Raw genomic sequence first — 22,096 nt, forward strand, 5'->3', positions numbered from 1 at the left:
CTGAATTCTCTATAATACATGATTTGTCTGTTCTCTGTTGGTTTAGATAATTGCACTGATTTTTCTTGCAATTTTGTTTGCATTAATTTTCTTCTAAGTCTAAAGAGTACAAACCACATTGCACTGCATTTGCCATTAACCATTTTACACATGTTCTGCTATGGATTTCACAAATCTTTAGTCAGCACTGATATTAGCAGAGTAATGGTTGCTTTAAATCAGATAATCTGTGTGCTTTACAGTTTGTGTTTTCCACTTTTAGCGAGAGTACAGAAGTATCTCTTGATTTAACTATGTGTAAATTTGATCATCTAGTACTAGTCCCCGTATCATATAATATATATAGTACTTTTCTCGCGGAGGATATATATATATATATACCTTTAAGTATGTATAAATTTTATCTACAAGTAGTGGTAGTTACCACCTAGCTAATTCCATTCCACGTGTCCCATCGTACCACCGAACCAAATGGGTTAGTGGATACTAAAAAGATCCAATAACGTGCAACTGGTAGATGTGTTAGTTAGGCAACGTGTCTCGGTTCAACAACCTGCTAGCTAATTGGCCGGTCCGTTGAATGGATAAGTGCTCGCTGTGAGCGTGTTCCTTGAGTTTTTTTAGAATCTTCTTTGAGAATAATTAATTAGTATGCGCATGGAGTATGGTGAAATTCCCTGGAAAATAAGAGTATGGTGAAATACTTCTGGGTAAATTATGGAGTATATACCTTTAAGTATGGAGTATATATAGCTTTGAGTATGTAGTATATTCCCGCAAAGAAAAGGAGTATGTAGTATATATCACCCGCAAAAAAGAGAGTATGTAGTATATATAAATATGATAAGAGCATGCTGGCTCTATTTTTTTTTCGGGCAATATGACGGTAATTTTCTGCACCCGATGAAAGAGTATGTTTACTTCAAAGGATGTAGTATATAGACATATTTTAGCATTTACGTAATCTCATTGCCAATAAACATTAAAGTATGAAATTTTGTAAAGATTATGACATAAATATGTCCGTAGCATCTGCATTTGAAAAAAATGTCCATAGCATGCGTGTTCAGTACCATGCACAAAAAGTTGTATGTATACTCCAAATTCCAAAAGGTGGTATACGTGTAGTAGTTGTAGTATGGAGTATAATTCGAGATGGAGTATATGTCATATAATTTTTTAAACAGGAGTGCGTGTCACTACTTAATTCGAGGCACGTATAAAGTAACGTATTTTCAGCAAGGGAGTATGGAGTTTACATACTTCAACTTGAAAGGAGTATGTAGTTTATATACTTCTGCTTGAAAGGAGAATGGAGAATGCCATGCATACAACAGAGTATGTTTATACAAAAAGAAAAATAAGTACTTTTATACAGCCAATGAGCCATAGTATATGATTTACATATATTTGCTGCATGCGTGATGTCATGCATCCATCACACGGACTTAACACGATTGTGCCACATCCATGTGTGAACCATGTTCTCATAAGTACGTTGTTGCCGCCGACGCGCCGGGGCAGTCATCTGTCGGCGATGTACTTCGATACATATGTTGTATTTGGCCACGTTGCGCCAGAGCACGTATCAGTCGCATGCATCAGCCACAGTTCATCGTTGTCTCCGCTGCAGCACTGGAGCAGTTATGTGGTTGTCGATCGTTGCCGCCGCACCCGACAGGCTAGCCTTCGTGCAGGTCTTGAAACGCCGACGAACAATCGCATGATTGGGAGGAATAACTGCGTGCAGGAAAGGAGACTCGGCGGACGTCAATGGCTGTGCAAAAGAATCAATGGTTATATTGATGTACATGTGCCTAGAAATCTGGATCAAAATATCAAATCCATTGTAGACGCATGGAAATCACGGGAAGTAGTTCACGTTGCATACCTCCTTTTGCAATTTGTAATCGCTACAGCCGGTCTAATTTCTTGGGATAGCTTTTGATTTCAGCGCAGAGCCGTGAATTGAGATTAGATAAAAGGAGAGAGAAAGAGAAGATCTTTTAGATGAGATTGGTACGATCCTATTTTATATGGGTCCAGTCTAGCGCCAGGAAAATCGGAAGGTTAGCGATAGCACTCACGAACGGGTAGAAAAATATCCGATTCTTTCGTGCCCACGACCCGTTAAGAAATCTACAGATCTGATGCAATCCGACGGCAATCAAGGCAGGGGTAACTACCACCTAATGGTAGAATGGATTTTTCCTATATATATATATATATATATATATATATATATATAAATATATTCATATAGTACTTAACCAATTCCTTGCTATGGTTAACAAGGTCAGTGCTCTACTGTCAGTCCCATGCACAAATTAGTTTGCACTAGAAGCAACATTCCGTGTGTCCACCTCAAATCTCGTATGTCGTCATGCATGTTAAATGCAATTTTAATTGTAATGTGTGTACAACAACATGATAAAGCTGTATGGATATGTAGATCGCAAAGTCAAAAAGTAGCGTGGATCATCAGGAAGTTATGATAGCACGGCAAGCAATCGAAGAAGGCCGTGGACTTGTTGTGGTTGTCAACAAAATGGATCTCCTTAGAGAAAACCAACGGTTGTTAGAAAAAGTGATGGAGGCTGTTCCTAAAGAAATCCAGACAGTTATTCCTCAGGTTTGTTTCTAATTGTTTTGTTATTAGTTTGTAACATACTTCCTCCGTAAAGAAATATAAGAGCGTTTAGATCACTAGGGAGTACTTGTCTTCGACATTGAAAAAATACTTATGATTATCGATCACTATGGCTATACTATTGTTTCTATATAACAGAATATGATACTCGTAACATCAATACTGGTAGTAAATGGTAACTAGTCTATAGGAGGTGTTCCTTGATAAAAATAAGTCTACAGAAGATTCCCTTCAAAGATTTAGTAATTGGTAATTATAGTCTATAGGTGGCGCTCCTCGTTGATCCAGAAAAAACAAGTTGTTTGGAGCCTTTCATTTCTGATTAACTTAACCTTCCTTTTCTCAATTTTTGTTATTTGAACACATCACAGTTGTTCTGGATAGCTTTCTAACTCTTTATTCATTAACTCAGTCACAAAATTTATGATGAGCTGCTTTCTTTCTGATGAAATTGATATTTGGTTGGTTATCACACATGTAGATGCCTTACTTTGTTTTTGAGTATAGAGACTGAGGTCATAGTCACAAAACTGCTTATCTTTTGACAGTGCTCCACTACTGCAAATGCTGAGTCTAAATTCCACTACTTACCATGTGTGTTTCAATAATGTGTGGAATATCTTTTAATAGTAATATCTGCTGTCAATTCTTATTGGGGCCAACAGTTGGTTACCAAGTCCAGTTGGACTTGTATGCAGAGACGCAAGAGCTTTTTCCGGCAGGAAGTCATGCTGCCAAGTCCTAGTAGGGTTATAGCAGTCTGAGTCTAGAGTTGGTGGAAGAGACAAGGAGGGATTCAGAGTATGTCGAAAAACCGAACCTTAGACTGTTTTAGGTCCATGTTCAGTAGCACTAAGAGTTCTGTATGTAATCTTTTAGTTCAAGCGGTAATAAAATTATCATCTGCATATGCTCTCCCGACCTAGTCTACCCATACAAGTGTACAGCCTCTGCATCAAAGGACACATCAATAGCAAGAATGTTTACTTTTCTAAAGCCTGTGTATAAATTGAAAAATTAAAGCCCTCTCACCAAAAAGAGGGATCAACCACATTGCGGAACTTTTAATTTGCTTCACATTTTCTGACGGCAACAGCAGATCTGAAGTCTTTTAATCTTGTTTGTCTTGACAGGTTACAGGAATACCAGTTGTGTTTGTGTCAGCAATGGAGGGCAGGGGGCGGGTTGCTGTTATGCACCATGTTATAGAAACTTATGAGAAATGGTGTTTTAGATTGTCAACTTCACGCCTGAACCGCTGGTTACGTAAGGTAAGCATCCTGCTTGCATTACTGTTACTTAATTTGCATATTATGGTGTGTGCCTAGTAGGAACAACCATTAAAGTAGAACAGTAAGATCGTAAGTCTTGAACATTATATTCAATCTAGAATGATACAGATAACTAGGTGGAATTGCACGAGTGCAGAGTAGAATGATTTTCGGGGGTGTCTTGGCAATTATTAGCGATTTTTAGTGGTTGATCTAAGCCATCTATGATACTATGTCTCAGTTTACTGTTTTAGGAATAGTTCTTATTTGAAATGTTTGGTTATCTATCATTCATGTGCTTTGAGCCTGCTACTTTATCATGTACAGTATATATTTGTGACTGCTGAGTTCATTCATGTCACAGACACTTACATTACTTCGACTGTTACCTCCAATTCCCTCTGACAGGTTATGAGTAGACATTCATGGAAAGATTCAGCCACACAGCCCAAAGTGAAGTATTTCACTCAGGTGAAAGCGCGGCCACCAACATTTGTCGCCTTTATGAGTGGGAAGACTGAACTATCTGATACAGATATCAGGTTCTTGACAAGATCTCTCAAGGAAGATTTCAACATCGGGGGAATACCAATCCGGATCCTGCAGCGTTCTATTCCAAGAAAAGTGTCGTCTTTCAAGAGCAATATCAAGAAAAGAGGATCTACTATAAAAAGGATGAAAACAGACAAAAGAACAGAAGTGCCTGATCCCACTCAGACATGATTTTACAATGTCACCAAAGCACCTCCCGATTCTCAGAGGACCTGGTATTTGTGTACCATTCATAAGGAAGTCATTAGTCATGACCTGCATACTTCCGTTGGAGTTAAAGATGCAGAGGAAATCCCTGTCATTATACAGACTAGCAGAGGAAACAGAAAGCTGCCGCCTACCAAGCACAGCATGTGGACAGAAGAAAGGGGGCTTGAAGTGATCAACATTTAAAAGTGAGGATCACTGCAAGAAGCAAGCTCAGCATTTTCAATTTGCAAATAGGGCATTTTCTCGTAGCATTGGGAAGAGCTGAGCTCCAAACACCCGTGGTTAAGGTTGAAGACAGAACTTCTCAATATTATGGTAGAGAAACAGGTGGTTGGTATCTTGGAGCGTCGAGGTTCTTGTAAATTTATCGGACAAAGACATGTCCATTTCCCTTCTTGTATTCTCCTATATAAATAAGAGAATGCTCCGACAAGTATGAAATGTTGCGGATCATGGCCAAACTACGAGTTAGATGTGTTTACATAATGTTTTTTTTTTGCGGGGGGTGTTTACATAATGGTTAATGTACTCTTGCTGTAGAAGTTCCCGACCTGACCTGACAACGTTGTTTTTGAGATGGACAAATCTTTGTAAAGCTCGTCTGTTATTTCCTTTGTATTTCTTGAACTCGATTCTGTGAACTACCGCCATTTCTTTTGAAATTAACTCAAGTATCAGTTCCAAAATTCGAATGGCGCTTTCGCAGTATGGTTTTACGGCTATTTTTATTCACCTGCATTTTGTTTCTGTGATCAACGGTGATTGTGGTTGATATGCAGTACTCTATGGTACTACTCTCTCTATCCCAAAATAAGTGTCTTTAACTTTGTACTAACTTTAGTATCAATCTGTCATCAATGGCCTGGACTTTCACTACCAAGTTCTTTACGATTTTTTTTTTGAACTTAGAGTTCTTTACGAGATTGCTTTGCTGCAACACGGTTGGCGGGGGAGAATAACGTGACACCACGAGTCAGTTGCACGAGATAAAAGCGCGCGGTGCCGAACGCAACGCAACGCAACCCGGCACGCCGCACGCCGTGCGCGCGGAGGCCAAGGCGAAGGTGAGACGCAAGTACGCAACGCATATCCATCCCATCCGGCCAGATTCCAAGCCCAAAGTTGAACGACACGCCGCACCTCCCTCCAAGCCGCCTCGGGAAAAAAAACTAACCGCGCCACCACCATCAGTCCATCACCATATGCCAAGCTCCTCCTCCAACCCCTTCCACTGCTCCCTCACCTCCAACCCCCCTCCCACCTCCTCTCCATCTTCCTCGTCTCCGGCCCCGCACCTCGCCGCCCCACCCCTCCTCCCCGTCTCCCCGGCCTCCGCCGCCCCCTCCTCTTCCTCTTCCTCGTCCGCGCCCAATCTCAGGCCGCAGCCGCAGCGGCTGATGGCCGGCCCGGCGGCGGTCGGCGGCGGGAAGGGGGCGGCAGGAGGGATTAAGGTTGGCGGGAGCGGGGGGCCCGCGTTCGTGGGGCAGGTGTTCACCATGCTTGACCCCTCCGGGAACGGCCTCATGGCCGTCACCAAACGCTTCGACCTCCGGCACTTCATCGCCGACAGGTACCCTTCCCTTCTCAGCTGCTGCTGCTTTCCGTGCAGCTCTAGTTCGTGATGGCAATATGGCATACCCCACGCTTGGGACTTTCGGTAGCATAGACGAGATTTCGCTTTTGGCTGAGTGGGGATCGAGGGGGAATGTGTCAGGCTTTAGCTGCCTTTTCAAGTGTGTGCTGGAAATTACACGTTTAGTGTAGCTGTGTTGGACAATCCTCGCGGAAGTATGCAACCAACTGAGCTAATATCTGTACCATCAAATATTTCGTGATTTTGATACAATTTGCGAATCTACCTAGCAATGAGGGAGTGTTGCGGCTCTACTTCAGGTTTCAGCATATTTGTCACCTAGGACATCTTTAAACCTGAGAATGGTTACTAAAAAACTGGGTGAAACGGTTCGGTTCTTACTTTGGGTTTGATTGGTTCAGGTTTTATTGGGTTGAATCTTTTTTAGTTTGGTTTTGGTTTGGGTATGTGAAGAAACCAATTTGGGTATAGTTGGTTATGGGCTTAAACAATTTGGTTATTAACGGTTGTAAACTGTGGGTCCAAACCGGTTTCTGAGCATTGGTTATGTGCAATAAGCAAGGACGCATCGGCAACGAGTATCTTTGATCCGCGTACATGCTGTGATGCACTATGTAATTCCGTATTATGGGGAAACACCACATGCAAATCGAATGTGTTTGCTTGTGCTTTAGCTAAGCAACTAGTTTTAATACACTTGTCAGTGAGCTTTTCGGTCGTGGGCATTGTCTTTTTGACTCTTGCTGTGTGTTGAATGTATCTCAACGATAACTTTGTTCCCAAACTGTTGTAGATGCACTTATGCCTTTTCTATGTCATTTGCTTCTTAACATGTCAATTTGTGCAATCATATATACATTGAAGCAAACCCATAGTTATTATTGGGTTTAAACCCATGGTTATGTATTGGGTTTAAATTGGTTTGGGTGAAAAAAAAATAGAGGGTTTAGTTTTGGTTGGGCTGAAAATGGCATTAAACGGGTGTGGTTCAAGTATAGTTTTGAGAGATACATGTACGGGTATGGTTCAAGTATGGTTTAAGTATGAAACTATTCTCAAATTTAGATGTCATGCTGCTCCCCACCAGTAGAGCTTTACACGCCCTATAAACTTCATTCCTGCTTTTCTTACTGATGTTTTACAGTATGATTGTAATCCTTCTTAGTGATTAATAAAGCTCCTTGATTCACAAATAAAATAAAACATGCCCTATCTGTTTTTGCAATCCTTCTTATTACAGCATCCTCTGCAAATCGCACGAAACTCGTCGTTAATATAGGGCACTGAAGAATCATGCTATGTTCTACTAGGCTATCTAGTGTTCCCTGTCAGGCCACAAGATCGAACCATATATGCTACCCTACATCATAACCCGATACAGTTTCACTAATATTGTAACCACATATGTCTATGTGAATATTTTGATTCTCTTCTAGAAAAGTACAAATTTCGCCAAGAAGTTCCAGTGCATAGCGGGCGGCTAAAGCGTGCGGAGAATGTCAAGAGAGGCCGGGGTAGACCGAATCTGACATGGGAGGAGTCCGTTAAGAGAGACTTGAAGGATTGGAGTATCACCATTCACCAGAGAACTAGCTATGGACAGGGGTGTGTGGAAGCTTGGTATCCATGTGCCAGAGCAATGAGTTGGTCGCGAGATCTTATGGGTTTCACCTCTAGCCTAACCCAACTTGTTTGGGACTAAAGGCTTTGTTGTTGTTTTGTACCGATGGTGGTCACTTAAATTACAAGTGTAATACGTGGTGTGACGTGGAGCAGTAGCGCCCATGGAATCCGCACCTTCTTCTTCCTCCTCTAGCGTTAGGTCATGCCATCCATATCGCGAGTGAAACAGTGATGAACATGAGAAACAGTTGTTGTTTTGTATCGATGGTGGTCACTTAAATTACAAGTGTAATACGTGGTGTGACGTGGAGCAGTAGCGCCCATGGAATCCGCACCTTCTTCTTCCTCCTCTAGCGTTAGGTCATGCCATCCATATCGCGAGTGAAACAGTGATGAACATGAGAAACAGACTTCACCGAGGATGATGTCCGAAGAAAGTGTGCTGCCATGCGAGTAAGGGGAGGAGGCTGTGTGCCGGTTGGGACAAGCCGGGAGGGGCAGTCACACCCTCGATCAAGTGGACCATGCATACCCATTCTAGCGATCATTCATGCACTACCTGACCGACACAAGCTCGTCGTCCTGTGGGTGTACCAAAGCACACCTCTTGATCAAATCTATCAAAGCTGTCACTGGGTCTTGTGTAGTTTTGTTTTCTCTAGAGATCATATTCACGGCTCTTTTGCTTTACAGGTTGGTTGGTATACATGACATACTCGATTGTGCATTCATATAAATTCGTGCAGTGTAATCATTGTTTTAAGTACATACAGCACCACTGTTTGCTGCACATAACTTATTAATGTATGCTTGAGGAAGCATATCCATTTATTGTAAGTGGTGTCTATTTGTCATTATAGATTTTAAAGGAGTTTGTCTGTACTTGGGGGACTAAAGAAGTGTACTATACTTTTATAATTTAAATACTTTGATGGGTTAGATTACTCATTTGTTACTTCAAATGGCATAATTTTCACTGTTGCCTGCAGCATATAATTATGTAATAGTTGTAATAATATTTTGGTTGCTCGTTTTCTGTTTTCGAAACAATATTTTTCAGGACTCCTACATGGTTTAAAAGGATATTGTCACCATTGAAGAAGAGTGACAATGATCCAGTGTTTAGGTTTTTTATGGATCTGAATGATTCAGGTATTCTCTTTATAAATATTTTCTTTTCTTTATCTGCTGGATGCATTGTGAATTTAATAATGATTTAATTGGTGCACCAAGTTCTTTTATTTTTCTTTATATTATTAAATCTTTTGGCTACATTACAGCCACAGAGCATTCTTCTGTACAAAACCTCAGAATATTTTGGCAGCCTGGCATTTAGATGAGAGTGACAAGGTGTCACAGTCCTCCCCGTCTTGCCAGCTTCCTTTAGTCAGGCCCAAGAAAGCTAAGAAGTATTCTGAGCTGATGGGTAGTTCTGTGTTTCTAGTTTTTCCTGAACCCAAACCTGAGCATAGCCCCCCACACCCACCCACGCCCACATAGAGACACCAGAAGTTGTGCACCGGATGCTCAAGTGGACAGTTGCTGGCTCACAAAATAGAAGGTTTAGGATTGCCTGTTGGGCATGGTAAAAGCATTTCTCGGAGTCTTATTATCATGCATTTCTTTGAGTCTTATTGTCAGTATCATGTATTGAGTTCTATGCTCATTGCAAGCTTGGATTTCTTATGTCTACAAAATACAAATAACACTGTTGCTAAGCAATATTTCCTTCCATTAATGATACATATTATGCCTGATAGTGAATTCTGGATTTTACACAATTCAGTTCTTCAAATATTCAGTTATTTCAGAGAAATCCTTTAAGCTAACCCACTTCAACCTCTTCAGTATCCTATGTTAAGCGGCTAAATGTCCCAAGTGGTATGGTGGGGGCTTGTCGCCTTGATGTAGCGTATGAACATTTCAAGGTATATGGCAACAAGAAATTGCTCTTGTGATATTTATGCGATTCAATATCACACTGATATTATACTATTATGCATGAATTTGTTTTCAACAAGTTTGGTTGCTGAGCACTTCAAATCTAGTACTTCTTCATAGTATGCTACTCTATCTGGATAGCATAACCCAGTAGGTTTAAATTTCCATTTGCTACATGATATTGCGATGTGTTTGGTCAGTAATAAAATATGCGGTTATTACATCATGTATTGGAAAAACACTTCCAAATTAGCTTCCATGGATCTTTGAAGTGATCATAAGTGTAGGTGCTTATGTTAATATAAATTTTAACTTCTAACTCCTAAGGCCTCCTTTGGTTCATAGGATAGGAATATTATAGGAATAGGAACTTCATAGGAAGTGAGATGACATGCATCTCAATTCCTATAAAGAAAGAGATGCCATTTGATGCATAGGATAGGAATTTTTCCATTGAGTCTAGGCTAATGTTTTTTTCCCTTTGAAATGTGAAGGATTGGACCCTATCCTACATAGGATTAGGAATCCATTCCTACAAACCAAAGGGCTCCATAGGAATTTTTCATTTGAAAATCCTATCCTATGAAATTCCTATAAGATTCCTACAAACCAAAGGAGGTCTAAGTTTCCACACCAGATTCTTTCCTTACTTCTCAACATGGATGCATACGCTATGGCATATGTTTTTTACGAGTACTGACACCAACTGGCCGTGGTTTGAAATATACCACATTGACACTATCCATACTGCAGATCACCATTTGAAAAAGTGTTTTTGTATTTCCAGATGCTATTTGGCTATTTAATTCCAGTTTGCTCTTTGAGAATGTCTATTCATTTGTTGCGCAGCATAACAATATTTGTACTCTACAGTTGAATGTTCCAATAGTTCATGTCAAGCTCAACTTTTTCTTTATTGAACATTAAGTTTATAGCCTGCTTTGATAGTACTGGCATTGAAAAACTGCATTATCTGCACGTGTCTTGGCTGCAGTTGCTGTGCAGCAAGCTGGTAGCAGTAATAGGCTTGTACGTGCATATTTGTGAAGGTGTAGGATAAAGTAGAAAGAGCTCAAGTGTCCATGTTGGATATGGATTCTCCTTTAAAAGTTAAAATTAAGTAGAGTCCAATTAAATTAGGATTTAGGAATATAGTCAAGAGTTTCTGTTGTTGTCCGATTTGTGTATCAAGTTAGCTGTTCTATATAAAGGACAAGCATGCACTCATCTTTTAGGGTCAATAATTAACGAAGTTCCAATTAGCCTCAGAGCCTCTCTTCTTTGTTGGGAGTGAGGCCAGACACCATATTTGTAAATGTTATGCACTATGCTTGGTGTATTGTTATGGCCCAATACATATACACAATACAAGGTGTGAAAAGTTGAAGAGAATCTCCTTCGATATACCTTCTTTTTTTACCTTTAAGCATTATACATATGGCATGTTGCGTTCAATGTATTCAGGAAAATTGTTGTTTTGCAGGAAAAGCCTCACATGTTCCAGTTTGTTCCAAACGAGAAGCAGGTTTGTGCTTAAATATTTCAGTTTTGCAAATAACTTAACATGTGAACAGAAACTAATTTTCTTCTCCTTTTAGGTCAAAGCTGCTAATAAGCTCTTAAAGTCAATCCCACAAAGGGGCAGAAGGAAAAAACTTGCTGGTGTTCCTGTTTTTAGTGCTCAAAATTTGAATATTGCAGTGGCAACAAATGATGGAATTAGATGGTATGGATTAAATTCTTTATTATTCTCCATTGATCATTCCCCCACTATTTTGATCATTCCCCCACTATTTTGATCATTCCCCCACTATTTTGTCAGGTTCCTGTCAAATGCTACTCTGGAGATCCACCTTTCAGATTTACATTTGCTTCCTTTTTTTAGTTAATTCGTTTTTTTGTCAAGTATGCTTCTGTTTAACAATTTCCCTTTTCTGCATGATATCCTTGGTTCCTGTCAAATGTCAATTAGGTTGGATTATCTGCATATGGTCCATTTACGCGTGCTCTTAGACTCTGCTATGATGTTTCATATGTTATTTATGTTGATTCTTGTGCATACTAGATGCTTCTGCCTATGCCAGCAGAAAATAGGAGATTGTCATGTCTTAAATATTTCATGAAAGCATAACATGAATTTCACTGCTCATGAGTTCAGGTATTCACCATACTTTTTTGATAAAAACTTGTTGGACAATATTCTCGAAGCTTCAATGGATCAGCATTTTCATTCAATGATTCAAAACCGCCATATACAACGTAGAAGAGATATTGTTGATGATAGTTTAACATCAGAAATACTTGAAGAAAGTGCGGACAGCTTGCTTGAGCCCCCAGAGGTACTATGATCATTCAATGCATAGAAAATATTTAAATTCCTATTTTTAGACTGTTGGCCTCATATTTTGAGTAACTATTATGCAGATGCAAGAATTGATGAATGAGATTGGTCCAGCTGGAATACCATTAAGTGTTGTAACAAAAGCAGCTGAGATCCAGTGTCTTGATGTTGTTGATAGATTACTTTTAGGAAATAAGTGGCTCAGAAGAGCTACTGGCATACAACCACATTTTCCTTATGTTGTTGATTCATTTGAAGAAAGGTACCGATGCAATACCACGCTTATATTAGCCTATTTCTTCTCTCAATTTTTGTAGAATTGTTCCTTCTTCTGTAGTGACTTATGGAGGGAGACTAACTACCGAAGTTGTTAATTTGTATTTAGAGGCTTTCCGGATTTGGATTGCATTTAAGTGTGCATGACCTAATTTTGCATATTTAAATAAGTATAGTATCATAACTTGATAGCTTGATGGCCATACGTAGTATAAATTGTTAAAATGCCAAACCTCTAGGTTCATTTAGAGGCTGTTATTGTAATATTACCTCCGTCCCAAATTACTTGTCTTAGATTTGTCGTGTCTAGATACATCCAGAGGGAGTATAAGATATTCGATTATCTGGCCTCAAGGGTGGAAGTCAAACTTATCTTTTGGAGAGCTACAAATAGGAACTTTTGAAACTATTGAACAAGCAAAATCCATCTCTTTGTTGTATCAGTAATAGCATAAGCTATTTGATTAGTGTCCATTATAGCCTTTGCATTGCCTTCATTTTGAACTACTAACATCTATATTTTGTTCAACCTTCCAGGACAGCAGTTTCAGTTGACAGGATTGCTACCTCCAGTAATACTTCAACTGCCTCTAAGGATGCTGACTGCTGCCCAACTGATCAGCAGTCTCAAACTTTGGAGTCAAACATTGATAGCGGCAACCACAGAACACACAATAGCCGAGATCATGGCCGGTCTCACTTCCCATTTAGCAATCTACTTTCTAATATATGGCCAGGGCACGATAGAATGTTCAAACGGCAAGAAAATGACTCCAGATCCAGAAGGTTTGTTCTTCAACGGCATCCTCTTTCGGTCTTCCCCCTTTCTCGTTCATGGTCATGCAGAAAAGCATGTGTTGTGGGGTGTATCTCTTGATCTCACATGAAGTCAGTTGACACTGGACCAAACGTGGCTTAAATTTTTGGAGCAAAACTGTTTTAAAATGATAATTTATCCTACTGTTGTTTGGTTAGGATTTATCTGTATTGTCTGTCTACTTATTTTTGGGTCCTCTTGGTTTGATACACAGATATGATTCAAGCATGAACAATGATTTGCAAGCAAACCCTCTTCTACCCAAAATCACCATGGTTGGCATCTCAATGAGCGAAGGGGGACAAATGAGCAAAGCCAACCTAAAGAAAACAATGGATGACTTGACAAAAGAGTTGGAGCAAGCAGGCGAAAAAACGGTCTTCGGCGATGAGAAAGATCCGCTGTTTGTTGCCAACGTTGGTGATTACTCCAGGATTACAAAGTTTAGCTCGACATGAAATTCATTTTTGGTACACGAGATTCATTCTCACAAAGCACAAGTATGAGCACCGCCCCATGCTTCTCATGAAGAGCTTCTGATTCAGCTACTCATCCAGTCGATCCTGGCGCATACTTGATGTCTTCACAAAATTAGCTGAACGTGTCAATATTTAACTTCAGAGTGTCATATGGCGCTGCAAACGGCACGAGGTCTCGTATGTATGTTTGTAAAAAATTTAGGTGATGCAAGCATTGATTGCCCATGGTTTTGACAGTACATGAGGATTGAGGACGCACACCGGCATGCGGTGGTTCTGCAAGATGTTCCTGTTTCCTTTCTCAGAATTTGACAGAAACGGTCTGCCAAAGGATGCTTGTCGATGCACATGTATATGTATATTGAGCGCTTACTGCCATTGTATGCACAACAAACTACTGTAAGGAATCCCCGCAAAAAAAAAAAAAAAACTACTGTAAGGAAGTTTGTTGGTCTGAGTTGGTCATGAATTATACGGTGTATTTGTATTTTATTCCAAACTAAAACAACGTCACTTATTTCCTGATGGAGGGAGTATTTGAAATGGTCGATGAATCAGATAACTGGAAGAACATATATAGATTGAAACAGCTCATACTGATTTATGTTGTTCTTGGCCAGAAAATTGCCGGAGGCTCCCTTGGACAGCTTATTTAATTTTGTTTGACAGAGCTCACTCCTTGTGTAAGGTGCTCACAACAACAGTCCCTTTCACCCTTGAACTAAATCTCAAGTCACAGTTAAATAGCAGCTGCTAGATTGAAAGTTTTCTCTACGTACAACAGCAGCTGTTTATATTTATTCAAAGGCAGACGATACATGCAATCGCCTGGCATCAGACGCATTTAGCCAACACTTGCCTTTCAGCTTTCAGTTTACCCCTGCCCTGCAGTCTTGTACTCTTGATTAATAGATTTAACTGAAATCAACTGTTTTCGCTTGGCTTTCCATCATTTTCCGAGTTCTCAGCAGCGGCAGCCGCAGCGTCCGCAGCCTCACCCAAACCCATCTTCTGCAGCGCATTCGCAAAGCCATCGACATCTGTGGCGGTGATTTTATAGGGCGTGTGACTGGGGCCAGGGAAAGACCGTGTCTCCACCTCTTGCTTGTAGTCTGATAGCGCCTTGTTAATGACACTGCCGACGTTGCCGAATTGCTTGCAGAATTTTGGTGTCACCTGCAGGCAGAGAAAATTGTATAGACTTGAGCTCGGCGCAAATCACATAACATGGTAAAATTTCTGGGCAACGCTGAAATGGACGGCCGCGTTTACCTTGGCATGGTGTGGATGCTGCATCATCCCTAACAAGTCATGGTACACCAAGACCTGCATGACAAATGTCTTGACATTAGGGTTTCATGAATGAACATAGACGCCAATTCTCTGGTTTTGGAATACATGGAAACACATATCTTTTTTCCTTCTGCATGGTGATAACAAAATATGCAAGACCAAGAGGATGCACAGCATTCAAGTGGCATATTTGACTAGGTTTCTTTCGGCACAAATTGTTCAAGTTGTCAGGGAAAAGGTGCTTACTGTGCTAAAGTCAAGCATACACTGCTATTTTTTCGCAAAGGAAAAAGTGAAGCATAGATTGCGCATGCCATGAGGAATTGCTTACATAGATAGAATAAATACAACTAACAAAATTATGATTCCTTGAAAATCAAGATCAGAATCAGTGTATGGATAGAGCATGAAGAATAATTGTACCTGCCCACTGCAGAATGGCCCAGCACCGATGCCAATGGTTGGGATTTTCAATGCTGATGTTGCAGCTGCTGCCACCGGAGCTGGCACACACTCCAACACAACCGAGAAGCAACCAGCCTCTTGCAATGCGATTGCTGTCTCTACAACCTGCACACACAAGCAGAATAACATGGAGCAAAATGTATGTCAAGCCACAGGTCATGATACATGCTAACAGCCAAATTGCCAGCAAAAACAAACTAGGCACCTTTATAGCACTATCAACTGTCTTCCCCTGTGGTCGAAACCCACCAAGTACACTAATAGCCTGCGGCGTAAGCCCAACATGACCCATGACAGCAATTCCAGCCTCCACAATAGCCTTAGCTGCACTGATCCTAGATGGAGCTCCTCCTTCCAATTTGATTGCATCCATTCCACCTTCTTTTAACACCCTCACCGCAGAGTCAACAGCCTGTAAGAAAAGGTATATTACATGAAAGCTCAAGTCCAAAATGCCTAGCTCTTATACACTGAAGTTGTAGATACCATTTGACACATGATACCGTATTACCATTCCACTACGATATGCGTCATATATTCATGTCTATCGCATTCAGCATGCTCATGAGTTGGGTTATCATTTTATATATTTTGAGATGTAGTGATGTAGCTGCATTTGCAACTAAGAAATAAAACCGAGTCTGAACCTCCTTTTTAGCTTAAAAAAAACTACAATACAGATAGATCATTGTGACAACAATATCAACGATCAATTGAACTTTATTAGCACATAAAGGTTGCACCATCAGTTTTCTGAACTCAAGGGTAAGGCTTTGTGAGTTGTGACAAACCAGAAGGGAATCAATCAAGGAAAATGGTAATCTCCTTAGAGCAGGGAACAGCTAACTCTACTCTACGGGACATGCAAAATTAGTGCCGTCACACGAACAAGCATAGCAATTCCTTACTGACGACAGCAAATGGCAACTGGAGAGGTTAATAGGGGGAGTACAAAGCATGTCACACCTACCACACCAGCAGTGGCAAAGAAGGAATTGCTAACGGGCGGCATTATGGCAATTTAATTTCTATGTCCACCGGATCGAATCGGAGAGGACGAGAATGGGAGGGACGCCCGTGGGGAACTACTACCTGCGTGGAAGAGGACTCGTAGCAACCGAAGGAGAGGTCGCCTACGAGGAGCGGGCGCGAGGCGCCTCGCGCCACGGCGCGGCAGTGCTCGAGCATGACGTCGAGGGAGATGGGGAGGGTGGTGTCGTGGCCGTGGACGACCATGGCGGCGGAGTCGCCGACGAGGCAGACGTCGATCCCCGCGGAGTCGACGTGGACGGCGGACGGGTAGTCGTAGGCGGTGACGACGGTGATGGGCTCCCCCCGGCGGTGCTTCCCGCGGAGGGTCGTCACCGTCACGCGCCGCGCCGCCGCCGCCTCCTGCGGCCGCGGGCCCCCGTAGACGGTCGACTCCGGCACGTTGCTCAGCATCCGCCGCGCCAGGCGCCGGAAGGCGTGCCCCGTCGCCATCGTGCGAAGCGGCGGCGTTCGAGTGGGAATCCCCGTTCGAGTGTGGTTGGTTGGTGCGACACGAGAGCGACGGGAGTCTTTGGATACTGAGAACGAGAATTTTGGGGGCCGGGCTTGGTAGGTTCTGAGTGCGTGTGCAAGGGTTTGCGTCGTACAGTCGTACTGTGTTTTGCAAGGGGAAATTAAAGCAACTCCAATGAAGCGACCATTTCGTCCGTCCGTGTTTGTTTGGATCGGCATGGACAAAAATAACGGCCCAACGTGCCGATTCAAACGGACGTGCGTCCGTTTTTCGTCCGCGGGCGACCCTTTCCAGGCCCAATTTTAAGCTGGATTTGTGTTGGCGCGGACACAAGACGGATGCGCGCGTGCACCTACTCCTCTTCTCGGGCCCGTCGGCCGGTGGCAGCCACCATCATTTTCCCATTTTCCTCAAAAACGCTCCCGCCCCCGCGCGCCCCGCCCCCCAACTAGCCATGAAGGATGCCATCGACTTCGACCTCGACGCCGTCGCCGGCCTCGCCTCCCTCGCCTCGTCCGGCGCCGTCGCCCCCTCCGGGAAAGGCAAGCCTCGTGCCCCGCGCAAGACCGCCGTCGCGACCAAGCCGAAGAAGGCGCTGACGCCCGAACAACGGGCAAGGGAGTCGGCCAAGAGGAAGGGCCGGAGGCACGTCGCGAACGCGAGGGATGAGGCCGCCGCGCAGCAGGAGTTCACCAACGCCCGCGTCGCCGCGACAACGAGGGAGGCGCTCTACATGCTAGGGGTAAACCCTAGCCAGCACAACGTCCTCCAAGCCGCCATCGTCGCGGCCAGCACCGGCTCGTCGGCATTTCCTCGAATGGTGATGCCCGACTCACCCCGCGCGTCGGCTTGCAACCCGGTCCCCGGCTTCCACGTCTACCCGCAGGCCTCCCGCCTCTCCGGGGAGTGCTCACCCGACGTGAGCGTGGTCGCGCCTTCCACGCCTGCGCCCGCGCCCATCGACCTCAACGCCACCCCGATGGTCGATGGCTCGTCGTCCGGCGGCACGAGGAAACGTGCGCGACAGACGGGAGCCCGTAACCTGTTCGAGGAAATGCCGTCCGTCGTCGATGAGGACTACATGCAAAACCTCATCTTCGAGGGTGGTGCGCCGTGCGCTGGCTACGATCCCGAAGAGGCACAAAGCCAGGACGGCCGCGGGATGTTCACGCCGCCCGCTGGCTATGATCCCGATGGAGATCCAAAGGAGGAGGCTTGATCTTGATCTCGAGGAGGAGCGCCGGCGTTTCAAGGCGGAGCAAATGAATGCTTTCATGGAGATCCAAAGGAGGAGGCTTGATCTTGACGCCGAGAAGCAAGCCAAGATGTTCGAGCTCGAGGCGGAGAAGCAAGCCAAGATGCTAAAGATCGAGGCCGCCAACGCCAAGACAAAGGCGAAAGAAGTGGCTCTTGTAAGCATGATGACCGGGGTGGAGATCATGAAGGTGGATCTCAACACCGTGTCACCAAGGAAGAGGTGTGGTTCGAGAAGATGCAGGCTGACATGCTCAAGTTCGACGACGAGTGATCTATGGCGTCGGGGGCCATCTTTTTTGTATGCCGACAGGTGTGCCGGCATGACCACGGGAGCCGCGACGGCGTGATCGAACTCAAGTCCCACCATTTTTTGTGTGCTGGCATGTGTGTCGGCCGGCTGGCGAGTGCGCCAGCATGAACTGTGGTATTTTATGAAGTCGACATTGTATGCCAGCGCTGGCATGGTGCCGGCATGAGACATGGCCGTTGACATGATCGGCCGCGGGCCTTTTTTATTTAAAAGTTGAATGTGGACATGAAATGAGTCGGGGCGTTGGGCGCACTGCCGACCCAAATGCAAAACTGGGCGGACGCCGGGCAGGCGACCGACCCAAACGGACAAAAAACGGACAAATGCGCCGTCCATTTGGGTCGCCCCATTGGAGTTGCTCTTACTACTGTAAAAATAAAAGGGGCAATGAAATGATTTCCAATTGGAAGTGGGTTATTTTTAACTTTTCTGCGGGATTTTTTTGGCCGCTGCTACGCGTCGGCCGGTGGAGATTCGCCGCCTCGCAAGACGTCAGTTCTGACGGACTGAGCAGCCAAGTGTCACCCTCTGTCATTTCAATAAAGATCGTGTCGCAGTAATTTTCTGCAACACGGGTCATATTGCAGATTCTTTTTATAAAACATAGGTCAAGTAGTAGATTTTGTGTATAATAAAGGTCTTGTTACAATTTTTTTTTGCAATGGAGGTCTTGTTGCAATTCTTTTCTTGCAATAGAGGGCTTGTTATCATCTTTTTGCAACAGAGCCCTTGTTCGATATAATTATTTTTGTAAGAGAGATCTTGTTATTGTTTTTTTTTGCAATAGAGGTCTTGTTGCAGAAAGGAGAAATCGTGGGAGCCAGGTTCACCACGTCACGTGGAACACATGGCGTGCAAGGTGCAACCAAGACAATGGATGCGAGCGTGATAATCCACCGACTGAACCATACCGTTTCCGATTTTTTCTACAAAGTTTTGGTAAAGAAATTTTCTGACTTGCACATCCATGCATACGTCACGATCAATACAACGCAATGAGAGGCCAGAACAACATGTTTTTCTTTTCCGGAAATATAGAATATATTGCAGAATGTCTTTATTGTCCAAAAACTAAAAGTAAACATGCAAATAAAAATATAAATATATACTAATGCAAGGATAAAAGGGGGAAATCGACCTCCTCAAGCATAGACTTTTGTCCTAGTTGGGTCTATTCCTCATCGTTACCACCGTGATGTGGCTGCTCCTCGTGAGGCTAGTGGTACATAGGAAGTGCCCGTGAAGAAGATGACGCAAGTGAAAATTGTTGGGGCTTCCCATAAGGTGGTTGATAGTGTGGCACATAGGACGGCTCGGTGTGGTGGGCGCTGGGAGCCCAAGATGTTGTAAACCCCTATAGTTTTTGGGAGGGCATGCTGATGTTGGTGTTGATGTGTTGGAGTGTCTGCTCCATCTTACCAACACATTGTTGTAGGATCGAAAGTAGGTCTAGAGAGGGGGAGGGGTGATTAGACTACTTGACCAAATAAAAATCTAATCTTTTCCCAATTTTAAGTCTTGGCAGCAAGGTTGTCAGAATTGTGATTCTGAATCGGATCGGAGCTCCGATGGCAGGATCACAAATCGTAGAATCTTCACTATCAGGATCGTAAAAACGTAGATTCTGTGAACCAAAATCATAGAATTAGAGGGGTTAGTTTGGATCGTAAAGTCATAGAATCGTACAACAGAATCGCAATTCCGACAACCTTGCTTGGCACATTTTAGCAACTTAACACAAGTCAACCAATCAACCTACACATGCAATTTTAAGAGTATAGCAGTGAAATGTAAAACACTGCATATGAAGGTAAAGGAAGGGGTTTGGAAGGGCAAATGCAATGTTGACGCGGAGATTTTTGGCGTGGTTCCGATAGGTGATGCTATCATATATCCACGTTGATGGAGACTTCAACCCACGAAGGGTAACAGTTGCGCGAGTCCACGGAGGGCTCCACCCATGAAGGATCCACGAAGAAGCAACCTTGTCTATCCCACCATGGCCATCGCCCACGAAGGACTTGCCTCACTTGGGTAGATCTTCACGAAGTAGGCGATCTCCTTACCCTTACAAACTCCTTGGTTCAACTCCATAATCTTGACGGAGGCTCCCAAGTGACACCTAACCAATCTAGGAGACACCGCTCTCCAAAAGGTAATAGATGATGTGTTGATGATGAACTCCTTGCTCTTGTGCTTCAAATGATAGTCTCCCCAACACTCAACTCTTTCTCACAGATTTGGCTATGATGGAAAGATGATTTGAGTGGAAAGCAACTTGGGGAAGGCTAGAGATCAAGATTCTTGTGGTTGGATTGGAATGTCTTGCTCTCAACACATGAGTAGGTGGTTCTCTCTTAGAAAATGAATGGTGGAAGTGTAGGCACATTCTGATGGCTCTCTCACAAATGGAGAGGAGGGTGGAGGGGTATATATAGCCTCCACACAAAATCTAACCGTTACACACAAAAGAGCTAACTTGGTCAGACCAAATATATAAACTCGGTGAGACTGATTCGGTTCAAAATGTGAACGTTAGAATTTTCGGTGGGACCGACATGATCAACTCGGTGGGACCAATGAGCTAGGTTAGGGCAAAACTTGATCTCGGTTTGACCGATTACTTCAACTCGGTGAGACCGATTCCAGTAACATGTATACAGAGAGTTGGTCAGGCAAACTCGGTGGGACCGATCGCTCCTTTCGGTGATACCGAAACGTTACGAAAGAGAAACAGAGAGTTTGCACTGCGAACTCGGTGGGACCAATCGCTCATTTCGGTGAGACCGAAACGTTACAAAGAGAAACAGAGAGTTTGCAGTCCCATCTCGGTGAGACCGAGCTGGTTAGGGTTTCTGGCAATGGCTATGTCAAGTGAATTCGGTGGCGCCGGATGAATCAAATCGGTGGGGCCGAGTTTGACTTTTAGGTTTAGGACATGTTTAGATTTGAGAAGATGGTTGAGGGCTTTGGAGCTTATCACTAAGCATTTTGAGCAAGTAGACCATTAAGCAACATCTCATCCCCTTTTAATAGTATTACCTTTCCTATGGACTCAATGTGATCTTGAATCACTAAAATAGAAATGCAGAGTTTTGAGCTTTTGCCAATATTGTGTTAGCATTTTGAGGGGTCCACATCTCTAGTCCATGCCATGCCAATCATTGAACTTTCTGAAATAATCATCTTGAAAGGATATTAATTCAATGAGCTATATGTTGTTATGAATTACCAAAACCACCCAGGGATTAGTTGCACTTTCAGTTGCACGAGCTATTGGAACTCCGGTTGAGGGATGAAGTGGTTGTAGCCGCCAAAAGGCTGATGCGGCGCATGTTGCTGCTCTCCTCTTCCATAGTCATCATCAACGACAACATCCCATGTAGTCCCCGTGCCCTATAGGGTTCTTGCCCCATTGATCTGCTCGAGCGCGAGGATCAACTCATCACGATTCGCACAACAAAAGCTAAAAGGAGAAGGAGGTGTACCAATTTCGTCCCTCCCATGACTAAA

General features: G+C 43.3%; 3 protein-coding genes across 3 annotated transcripts in view; 2 read left to right on the forward strand and 1 right to left on the reverse strand.

The window, feature by feature from the left end:
• The window catches only part of LOC123060756 (GTPase Der), an 8,641-nt gene extending 3,363 nt beyond the window's left edge, over positions 1–5,278 (forward strand). Inside the window, exons 7-9 of the mRNA XM_044483592.1 lie at positions 2,453–2,632; positions 3,784–3,921; positions 4,330–5,278. Coding sequence (XP_044339527.1) covers positions 2,453–2,632; positions 3,784–3,921; positions 4,330–4,644 — 633 coding nt within the window. The 3' untranslated portion in view covers positions 4,645–5,278. The remainder of the gene's footprint in view (positions 1–2,452; positions 2,633–3,783; positions 3,922–4,329) is intronic.
• A 592-nt stretch (positions 5,279–5,870) lies between these two features.
• Positions 5,871–14,275, forward strand: LOC123060759 (uncharacterized). Its single transcript, XM_044483595.1, has 9 exons — positions 5,871–6,253; positions 8,961–9,052; positions 9,749–9,828; positions 11,325–11,366; positions 11,440–11,567; positions 12,000–12,180; positions 12,266–12,444; positions 12,996–13,244; positions 13,490–14,275. The coding sequence occupies exons 1-9, from the start codon at positions 5,886–5,888 to the stop codon at positions 13,731–13,733; spliced, it is 1,563 nt and encodes a 520-aa protein (XP_044339530.1). The 5' UTR covers positions 5,871–5,885; the 3' UTR covers positions 13,734–14,275.
• A 29-nt stretch (positions 14,276–14,304) lies between these two features.
• On the reverse strand, positions 14,305–17,092 carry LOC123060760 (3-methyl-2-oxobutanoate hydroxymethyltransferase 1, mitochondrial). Its single transcript, XM_044483597.1, has 5 exons — positions 16,605–17,092; positions 15,718–15,924; positions 15,471–15,617; positions 15,027–15,080; positions 14,305–14,930 (listed from the first exon to the last, which is right to left on the reverse strand). The coding sequence occupies exons 1-5, from the start codon at positions 16,992–16,994 to the stop codon at positions 14,679–14,681; spliced, it is 1,050 nt and encodes a 349-aa protein (XP_044339532.1). The 5' UTR covers positions 16,995–17,092; the 3' UTR covers positions 14,305–14,678.
• Positions 17,093–22,096: the final 5,004 nt, after the last annotated feature.

Source organism: Triticum aestivum, chromosome 3A (assembly GCF_018294505.1).
Source record: "Triticum aestivum cultivar Chinese Spring chromosome 3A, IWGSC CS RefSeq v2.1, whole genome shotgun sequence".
Lineage (NCBI taxonomy): Eukaryota > Viridiplantae > Streptophyta > Magnoliopsida > Poales > Poaceae > Triticum > Triticum aestivum.